Source organism: Leptopilina heterotoma, unplaced genomic scaffold, assembly GCF_015476425.1.
Source record: "Leptopilina heterotoma isolate Lh14 unplaced genomic scaffold, ASM1547642v1 Lhet_101, whole genome shotgun sequence".
NCBI classification, from domain to species: Eukaryota; Metazoa; Arthropoda; class Insecta; order Hymenoptera; family Figitidae; genus Leptopilina; species Leptopilina heterotoma.
Genome location: NW_025110815.1, coordinates 275024 through 285941, shown reverse-complemented (window position 1 = coordinate 285941; position 10918 = coordinate 275024). Strand labels below are relative to the sequence as shown.

General features: G+C 26.5%; 2 protein-coding genes across 2 annotated transcripts; both read right to left on the bottom strand.

The window, feature by feature from the left end:
* Positions 1 to 571: 571 nt before the first annotated feature.
* On the bottom strand, positions 572 to 1938 carry LOC122500474 (CDGSH iron-sulfur domain-containing protein 3, mitochondrial). The gene is made up of 2 exons (XM_043609418.1): positions 1568 to 1938; positions 572 to 1062 (listed from the first exon to the last, which is right to left on the bottom strand). Exons 1-2 carry the CDS (start codon positions 1634 to 1636, stop codon positions 709 to 711), a joined length of 423 nt encoding a protein of 140 aa, XP_043465353.1. The 5' UTR covers positions 1637 to 1938; the 3' UTR covers positions 572 to 708.
* Positions 1939 to 3092: 1154 nt separating this feature from the next.
* LOC122500466 (prothymosin alpha-A) lies at positions 3093 to 10567 on the bottom strand. Its single transcript, XM_043609408.1, has 3 exons — positions 10367 to 10567; positions 5903 to 6077; positions 3093 to 5729 (listed from the first exon to the last, which is right to left on the bottom strand). Exons 1-3 carry the CDS (start codon positions 10472 to 10474, stop codon positions 5665 to 5667), a joined length of 348 nt encoding a protein of 115 aa, XP_043465343.1. The 5' UTR covers positions 10475 to 10567; the 3' UTR covers positions 3093 to 5664.
* Between the last annotated feature and the right edge of the window lie 351 nt (positions 10568 to 10918).

Sequence of the window (10918 nt, the reverse complement as noted above, 5' to 3'; positions counted from 1 at the left end):
TAAAATTCCAGGACATTCCAGGACAGATTTTTTATTTTTCCAGGACATTTACATGTGTAATATTATTTCATATTACGATTAACATAATTTAAATTAACCTACTTGAACAAAAATATTAATTTTATTATAAAAAGAGTTAAAAATCAATATTATATAATATAGATATCAGATTCTTTAATCAAACGACAAATTAAAATTATTTTTTGATGGATCAAAAAAATTATTTTTTTAAATTTGAGTAAAATTTTTAAATTATTGAATATTTAAAAGCAAAATATGGAAAATTCAAGGATATTTCAGGATATTTCCAGGAATTCCAAGACATCATTTTTTAAAAGAAAAAATGTAGTAAAAAATATTAAGTGGAATAAAATTCCAGGCATTTCAAATTTCCATGACATTTCCAGGTATTCCAGACCTTTTTTTAAAAAATCCCTGACTTTTCCAGGTATTCCAGACCTTTTTTAAAAAATCCCTGACTTTTCCAGGTTTTCCAGGTTCTGTAGCAACCCTGTTTTCTTTTTATTTATAGAAAAATGAATACCAATGTATAAAAAATGAATACCAATCGTCAACTGAAAAAGAATTAATTTATTTTAATCTATACAAGAATAAATCTAAACTATAATGGAACATAAAAAGTCGAGATTATAGTTTTATTAAAACAAATAGACAACATATTTAAAAATATAACTTTAAATATGAACATTATCTTTTTAATTCTTGAACTTCTGGTTTCTTATGGGTACCATCACAAAATGGTCTATTTGAAGTTTGCTTGCAATTACAAAGCCAATATTCCTTTGTCTCTGGAACTACAAAACGTATTGGTTTGAGAGTTACTTTTAGGAAAACATTTTTATGTGTCCCATCGCATAAAGGTTGATTTTTGCTCTGTCCACAAAGACACCATGAATAATTTCTTCCAGCTTCAAGTCGCAATTTAAATGGTTTCTTATCATAAACTACTCCATTTGCTTTTTGTTGAGATGCACTGTAAACATCTTGTAATGGATTTCTTGGTACTATCGGCTCTTCGGATTTACTTGAAAATCGGGCAATCTGAAATTATTATTTTTAAAGATTTTTCTAATGATACTTTAGAGATATAGAACATTTTTTCTAAATTGAACGAATATTACTTTTTGGGGAAAATTTTTCATAAAAGGAGAGAAAAATTGTATTTATGTTCCGTCAAAAATTATTGCAATGACATTTAAGTCGTAGAATTTTTAATATTTTTGTCGAAATACAATTTAATATTAATACAAATTTGTAGATGTTCAAAGCGTCTTATTTTTTCCATAGACAAATTGAGGAGTAATTTTTCTAAACTTGATAAATCCATATTTTCTTATTTCGAGAAATTGAAACTGACATAACCTCTGCAGTTAATTTTAAAATACATAAAATTTGTTATATTTTATTTTTAGAACAATGTTTTTATATTTAAAACTTTATTTATATTTATTTATTATATTTGAAATAGTTACATGTTTTTAGGTTATGTTAAATACATTTCACACTTTAAATCAATTTTTCTAAAGACAAATGTTTAAATACTCACGGATCGTTTGTTTACTGATAGAAAGCGACTACATTTTTGTAGTTTAGTCGAAACTGTTGTTAAGTTCATTTTCCAAATTCCCAAAAATTAATATTCTACTGTTATTATAAATGCAAGCGATGCAAGCACGTGATAAAAGTTTCCACTATACTTTTTTGACATCTATAAGCAAAAATAATGCATCATTCCAGATCGTTCAACACGCCATTCAGGAACGTTAGATAAAATTTGTTTATTTATATTTTTTGATGAAAGTTTGATATTTATAAATTCTTTAAACATGGATCGTTTTTGGCACTAGATAAGTATTGAAAAACTTGAGTCTATAAATAATAGACTCAAAGAAATTGAAGATAAATTAGAATTTGCAATTTTCTTTATTGGCATACAGTCGAACCTGTCGGAATTCAACTATTTTTAAAATATTTTATTTTAATTCCAAGAAGAATTATTTTCACTTCGTTATAGAATATTGTAAAAATTTTGCTTTTTAAATAAATTTTTATTTTTAAAATTATTGTAATGAAAATCATTGAATTCTTGCAAAGAATCTTATCAAAAAAATTTAAAGAGAATAATTGAATTCCTTGGAAGAATTTTTTTATTTATGAAAATAATTAAATTCATCAGAGGAATTTTATTATTTTTTTTAAATAATTGAATTGTTGGAAGAATTTATTAAAATTTTAGGAAATAATTGAATTTTATGGAAATTTTGAAAAATATTTTAATTCTTCTGAGGAATTCAATTAAAATTTCTTTGAAAATAATTGAATTCCTGCAAAAAATTTCACTATTTATTAAAAAAATAATTCAATTATTGCGAAGAATTTTATTAATTATTTATAAAAATAATTGAATTGTTTTGAAGAAATTATTAAAATTTTTAGAAAATAAATAATTGAATTATTTTTGAGAATTTTATGGAAATATTTGAAAATAATTAAATTCTTTCGAGAAATTCAATTAAAGTTGTTTCAAAAATAATTGAATTTCTGTAAAGAATTTTATTAAAATTAAATATATTTAAAATAATTGAAATCATCACTCAAGAATTTTATTATTTTTTGAAAATAATTGAATTGCTTGGAAAAATTTATTAAAATTTTAGGAAATAATTGAATTTTATAGAAATATTGAAAAATATTTTAATTCCTCCGAGGAATTTAATTAAAATTGTTTTGAAAATAACTGAATTCCTGCAAAGATTTTTAATATTTATAAAAAGAATTGAATTGTTTCGAAAGATTTATTAAAATTTCACAAAATAATGGAATTATTTCGTGAAATTTCAAAAATAATTGAATTTCTGCAAAGATTTTACTATTTAAAAAAAATAATTGAATTGTTTAGAAGGATTTATTAAAATTTTAACAAAATAATTGAATGAATGAATTAATTAATTAAAAATAATTCAATTTTTACAAAAAAATTTCACGTTTGATGTGAATCTACTAATAAAAATAAAGAGAAATAAAAATTCAATAGTTTAGACAGGTCATTATAATTAAAACGATTCAAAAAATTGTTTTTCAAAATGTATTTACTTAAAAATACAATGAAAGATTCAGATTCGATGGAATGGGCAGAATGAATGGATCGATTACATTGTTTTCTCGTCGAAAAAGGGTACAATAATTATATATTACAAATAATGTTTCAATAAGACCTCATTAAATACACAAATTAAACTCTTATTCTAAGAATTCTTTTCTTTTTGACGTTCAACGATAAGTCGTACAATAAATAATGTAGTTTTTCTAATTTTTTTTTTCTCTCAACTTTTGACAATAAAATAAACGAGTATCTGGTTGAATATGCCTCACTTTTGATGTCCATTTCCAATATAAAAGAAATAATCAAAAACGAAGAGTCATACAAATGGGGTCTTCTCTCTCTCTGTCATTGTAATATAATATTAATAATAAAAAGAAACGCATATTATATATATTATGTCTAAAGTATACTTTAAGATAGTAATTTTCTCGTTAATATTTGTCATAACTATCTTTAAGTTGACGCGCACAAAATGTAGCTATCAAGAAAATTTCAAATTCAAATTTTTTTTTCAAAAACAGCTTTTCAAACTCAATTTTCTTTAAACTTTGAAAATTACATGTATATTATTAAAAACAAAATCCGCTAAAATCTTGGCTTAATTTCAAAAGTATGTAAATAAATTGAACATCAATTTATTGTCAGACAATAAAAATATATGTATATATATATAAATTAAAAAAGATTTATCGCGCATACAAAATACATGGTTATTAATAGCAATGTATTATGCATGCGCGATTAATTTTGCTTCTTTCCAGTTAATTGTGAACTTTAGGAAAAATTTAATTTTCTTAAAGTTTGAAAAGCAGTTTTTCAGTCAAGAATTATCCATTTCTGATTTACAAATTAGATATATTTTACTGTGTATTCTTTTTGCATAATGCAAAATAGTTTGTGTTATGAATTTTTATTAAAAAAAGAATTAAAAAAAATTCTATAAATAGAACATTTGAAAAAACCCATCATTTGTTCACGAGAAATGAATCATTATCTCCGATCCATCTGAGTTTTTATTCTTTTTTTTAATTTTTTTTTTTTTTTTTTTATTTAACTATCTCCTTCGAAAATATTTGTACATTAAAACGTGGGACATCGTCTCGTTCATTCTCGAAAAAATCGTTATTTTTAATTCATTATAACGCAGCTATGGTACAATGGTATCGTAACCGCAATGTCTCATCACCCATTTGTTATTTATTTATTTTTTTTTTGTTTTGCCCACAAGTCTCCCACAACTTCTCAGTACGCAAAGTACATTTTCCGGTAACTAGTGCATTTTTTCTAGTATTTAAAAAAAAAACAAGTTCAACTGTTACAATTTTATTTTGTGATGAAAAAATTTTAAAAAAAAGTATCTTCACCGAGAAGTCGAGGAGAAAGTCTCAAAAAAAGAAATCATTTGTCGATTAAGTGTATAATAGGGAGATTTTACACTAAAATTTGATCTTCGCCTGAATTTCGACGATTAGAAAAATGTACAATTTTTTTTTGTAGAACTAAGGAAAATGCAGAAAAAAAAATACTTTCTGGCAGAACTTAAGAATGCATTTTCTCTCCCTAAAGTATTTTTTATGCCCAACTGTAGTAGAGTTAACAACCGTTTCCACATTATATTACGTTACATAGTATCGTTAATAATAAAATGTTCCTTAGTTCATAACTTTATACATGCTATGTATAATTATGCAATGTTTAAAGTCACACAACATTCATACAAATTTGGCGCGATTTTCAATTTTCATACCTTTTTGTTATCGCTTTTGGATTGCGAAAATTAAGGTAAATATATATTTTTTTTTTTCATTTTAAGTTAAATTTTCGATAAAGATCGCTTCCGAATTTGTTTGTGACACATTACACATTTTGGTCGGAAAAAAGAAAACTCAGTCACACGCTTAGGTGAGAGACATTCACCGAACTACAAACGTAAATTTGATTTTAAATGTAAAAAAAAAATCATCATCACCCACGAATGTTCATTTTACACTATTTAAATACAATAGAGCTTTTTCATCTTAAATAAGTTTTTCAATATAAAACTGTCCCGCGAAGAAAGCCAGATGACGGCAAATACCAATTTAATAGGTAGTTTGGACAGAACAATAGATTCGCCGCTTTCTCTCTCTCTCTTTCCTTTTTTTGTTTCACTTTGACTTGTTTCCTTTCCATCTTTCTTTTTTCAAAACGAATTTATAGTTTTTCCATAAAACAACCTAATAGTATTTGGTGAAGGCTAGGTAATTTTAGGCCAGAATTGCAAGAAACCAAGGATTTGAAGTTTGTAATTTTGCACAAACAAAAGAGACGTCGGTTCAATGCAATTCTGGCAAGATGACGACGTGTGTTTGTGTGTAAACAACTTTTAAGTTGCCGATTTTGGGAGGAGATGACAAGTCTTCAAAATGGGCTTTGAATAATCGTCAACATTTGACTACTAAACCACTCAATATGAGAGCAAGTGTTTGCTGAAAATTCTGTTGACGATCAATTCTGCCTTCCTCCCTTCTTACTTACATGTTGATCACCCCCTTCTTTCATTATGCGTCATCTTCGTCTTCGTCTATACCTTCTCCATCTGCCTCCGCGTCGTCCTCTTCGTCTTCTGAAAAGGTACAAAAAAAATGTTAGTTTTTTTCTCTCTCTTGAATAATAATTATCTTATTAATCTTTAAAGTCTGAGATTCTTTATAAAATAAGGCAAATAAAACAAAAACATAATTTGACTCGGAGTGATCGTTGACCTCAGTGTTTTATATTATTATTAATACTACTCACCATCTCCTTCGTCGACATCCTCTTCACCTTCGACCTCTTCGTCCTCCTCATCGTCTTCACCTTCACCGTCAACTTCTTCCTCCTCTCCATCGACTTCCTCGTCACCTTCCTCATCTTCTACTTCACCGTCGCCATTTTCCTCCTTCTTTTGTTTTTTAGGCTCTTCATTCTTCTCCTGTAAAATAAATACAACTTTTGTTAATTTTACACATTCTTTAATTAATTCAAGAATAATTTGCAAAATTATTATTAATTATTAATTAATTAACTAATTTGCAAAAAGCTTCTCTTTGTTCTGATCAAAATGTACCGACACTCGGTACCTAAATTAAATATTGCATTTAATTCAGGGCATAAGTGCGATCTAGTTTACTTTTCGAGTTCCTGTAGCACCATCTAAGCATAAGTTGGCAAAGTAGGTGACTCTAGGCTCGATTTTATTTCATCTTTCAATTTTCAAATTAAGTCCCGGAAAGTTAGCGTCGACGCTCAGCGGCGAAAAAACGTTATTTCCACCAAAAGAATAAAATTTTATTATTTTATTTTTAAATTTCAGGCCCTGAAGTTATTTTTCACTCCGTAAAATTGAATGAAAGAAATAAAATTACAAATATTTTTTCCATCTCTAAAATTCGGAAAAATAGTGTCGACGCTAAAGATCGAAAACTATTTTTTCGGGATTTTAGAGATTGAAAATTTTATTAATTTCACGATTTTCATTCAAAACAAGGAATTTGGAAATTTTACCGTAAAACGTGTTTAATTTCGCTCATTTGCGTATAAATTCGATAACTAATTAATTTTCTTCAAATTAGCTTCAAAACTAACATTAAAATAAATTTTGATGTATCCGTTAGCAAAATTAACTTTTTCTTTTACTTTTTATTAATCAGACATCAAACTTTATTTTAATGCTAGTTTTGAAGCTAATTTGACGAAAATAAATCGACAAGCGAATTTATCCACAAACGAGCAAAATAACCACGTCTTTCGAAATTTTTTTTTAAACTTAAAAACTTGAAAAAAAAAATTGTATTCTTCCAAAGCTGTTAAAAATCATGATTTTTTTTACTTAAATCGGAGTTTTTTTTATTTAAGTCAAAGTATTAGTAAAATTAACTTAGGAATTGAAAAAAATCCCTTAAAAATTGTCAGAATTTAATATTAAAAATTGTTATTTCTAGTATAACTTTTACTATTTTCAGAGACAATTTTTTTTTTTATAAAAATTAAAAATATTTACTTCCAAAATCGTTAATTTTGCTCTAAAAATAAGAGTTTTTAATAATTTAATTTAGTAAAATTTATTCTCCAATTGTGAATTTAATTCTAGTAATAAATTTGATTAATTTATGAAAATAATTGAATTCCTGCAACGAATTTTATTGAAATTTTAAAAATAATCGAATTCTCGTAAAAAAATTGTATTATTTGTAAAAAGAATTAAATTCTTGTGAATGAAGGATTTTATTTTTATTTTATTTTCTTCATAAAAATTAGAAATATTTACTTTCAAAATAATTAAATTTACTCTAAAAATAAGAATTTTTAATATAGAATTGTAATATGTTCGGGAAAATTTTGAAGTTTTATTAAAAAAAATAATTAACTTTGAAAATAGTAAATTTTGCTATTAAAAATCGTTAGTTCTAGAGAAAATTTTTTTTAGTATCTGTATAGCAAATTTTCTTCGAAAATTAATCAAATTTACTTTGAATTTAGTAAAATTTATTCTGTAATTAAGAATTTGTCAAAAATTACAAACAATCTGGATTTTTCTTAGAAAAATTTAAAGATTCAGAGAAATAATAGAAAAAAATGTTTAAGTTTCAAAAAAAGCAAATTTTTTTACAAATTTTGCGAAAAGTGACCATTTTTTTCTTCAAGCAAAACTAAAAATTTGTCTAACTTACATAAAATGACAGTTTTTAAAATTTTTCTTAAAAATAAAGGGAAAGGGGCAGAAAATATATGATTTTAGGTGTTTTAGGGAATTTTATTAACTTAAGGGGACAAAAAAAGGGGGAAAGAGGAAAAAATGTATGATTTTAGGTATTTTATTAATTTAAGGGGACAAAAAAGGGGATTAGGTAAAAAAGGAATTAACTGTGATTCAATAATAAAAAAAATGTGTTTAAAATAGAAAATTTTTAATGTTCGATCAGTTTTTTAATTGAGAAAACAACGAAAGATGTCGCGGGTGTTGATTCTTAAGCAACAATATTCTATATTGTTTCAATAAAAAAATTTACCCATAATTTATCAAACCGATCATATTAATTTCAAGGTCTTGGAGAGATAAAAAATTTTTGGTTTCACATTATTATGAAATTGGTTGTAATTTAAGGAAGATTAAATTTTCATTAAGCGAGAGAAACGGCGCGAGTTTTTCTACTCATGATGGCGCGTGTCTTGCGCACCTGCCGGACACGAGGTCTTCGATTAGATGAAATGGAGCACTCTAAATCGATGACTTAGCAAAAGCCAAATAATTTATTATTATTTCTCATTTTCAAATTTTTACCCCCATTTAAATAATTACAAATCATTAAATAATTTCAATTTTTACGGAAAAAAAGAAACAATCGTCTATTTTTGTTAAAAATACAACTTTGAAATGCTGTATAAAGTAGCATATGTTAATTAAAATGATTTTCATTTCCAATTAAACGACTTATTAAACTGATAAAACATTTTTTCTATTTATGAGTAGGTAAAAGAGAAAACTGAATTATCTTTAGTGGTAAATAACATTTTTGAAAAAACAAATAGAAATCCTTTCAGTTTCCTACAATAAATTTAGCTATACTAGTTATTAAAGCTGTCTTGCCATTGTGTCTTTTCTATAAAAAAGTGACGTAAATCCAAACATGTTATAATTATATCGACTAATGATTTCGTAATCAACTGTCTCTTTTTAATTACAAAGTACTATCGATTAACTAAGAGCAATAGAGCATTATTGACAATCTATTAAAAATTCCAATTTACTTTTTATAAATAATTATCGTAAATTTCTATTTTAAAATACAAACAGAAAAAATTTGAATTTAACACTTGATTCAAAAAGCGACCTTTTTCGAATATTACGAATTTTACTATATTCCAAAACAATATGAAGATTTATTCACTTATATAATAAATCTATTTCTCTCATGTAAAATAATTCAACGTTTATATTAATAAAATAAATACTTTTCAATTTTCTCATATTTGGCAATTCAACAAAAAAAAACCTATTAATTAAAAATTATTTTTCCACTAAAATAAATAAAAATTATTTACATAAATATTCTGATTACGAAAAAATTAGTTCTTTTCCCTAGAATTTTAAAATTCCCGGCAAGTATCCGCCCCTGACCTGAGATGCCAAAAAAAAATCAATGACTATTCTTACCCAGTAATTTTAATTTTTCTATTAAAAATAAAATATTAATAATAATTTCTTCTATTAAAAATATAATTATATAGAAAAATATTCTCTTTTATAAAATATACACCCAGTTTGTGTCCTCTATTTACGGTTTACTTTCCACGTGACGTATGCTTCTTCTCTCAAATTTTTCCAAGCGTCTCCCCGATGTTAATGTGGAAAAACATTCTAATTTTAAATCTTGAATATTTTAGGGGGGAAAAAAATGGAGAATAATTGAAAAAGAAGAAATTTCATTATTTTAATAGAAAAAAAGTAGTTTGCTAGAAAGTTCGGAAGTTGGAATTAAAAAGTAGGGAGAGAAGAGACACGCGGACCAGGGCCGTAAATACGCGGCGTTGGTACAAAATCAAGACAAGCTTCCCCTTTTTAAAATAGGTATACACCATTAATAGAGTCAACACTATTATTTTAAAAATTGAATTCTCTAAAAAAAATTGAATTTTTCCCTTTATTCGTACTTATTCATTTATTAGTAACAATAGTTAGAAATGACGCCATGGTACTTGATATTGGTGACGAGGTTTGGAAAAATGCGCGGGAGGGTTTTTCCTAAGAAAACCGTGACAGCCAAAATGGCGTCTCTACTCCAAAGAAATGCATCAATGCCGCACTTAATTTTTCAACTTGAAATCTCTCAATATTTCTAACAATTAATACCTTTCGGAGTAAAATGAAAAAATCACAATAAAAACCCAATTATAATAAATCCAAATAATTATTAAACGAATAATGAGCAAATTTAAAACAATAACCCAAGTATCAATATCTTGAAAATCTCAACTTGTCGTTATGGCGTCGTCCTGAGTCCACCGGGTGGAAAAATGCCGGCCGGCATTTTCGCCCTTTACGCGTTTCATAAATGTTTATCCACTGAATTCAATAACAATTATCAGCATATATTTAGAGAAAAACAATACTCTCTGGGAGAGGATTAAAAATGGACGCGTGTAGGCGATTGCGGTTGGGAAACTGGGACGAATTCTTTTTTTTTTACATCTATTTTTTTATCTAATTCTTTTTCGACTTACCTCAGCCGACCTTTTGATGCCTTTGATTTCACACTTTGCATCTGCATTCACCTTCGCGTCCGTATTCACCTTCTCGACGACGACCTCGTTGTTTTCCTTGGTACTCATTTTTGTTGGTTTTAAGTTTCTCGTGTGTTGCTTGCACGAAGGGAAAAGATAAACTCTGGTCTCTGATGTCCTCGCGCGGCGGCGGCGTCGTCAGGCGTATAGCGGGGTTGAGAGAGAGGGAGATTGCCGCTGTCCAGCGCAAGTCTAATCTGCGCGTCAGGGGTGGGAACAATAAATAACTTTACAATCACTTTGAACTTTCTAATTCAATTTATCATTGAAATACAATTCTTTAAAATTTCTCCAAAAATTTGTTAAAAATCCCACGGGATTCAAAGATTAGAATTTACTTTTTGTTCAATTGGGGAAATTCTTATTTAACTTGGAAAAATGGTAAAAATAGCAATATATACACAACCCTGAATAGATCGCTTTGTTCAAAAATAAAGATGGCGCGTGTTTGAAACTCGATAAATATCTGATTGGTCTGAAAATAAATGTAAT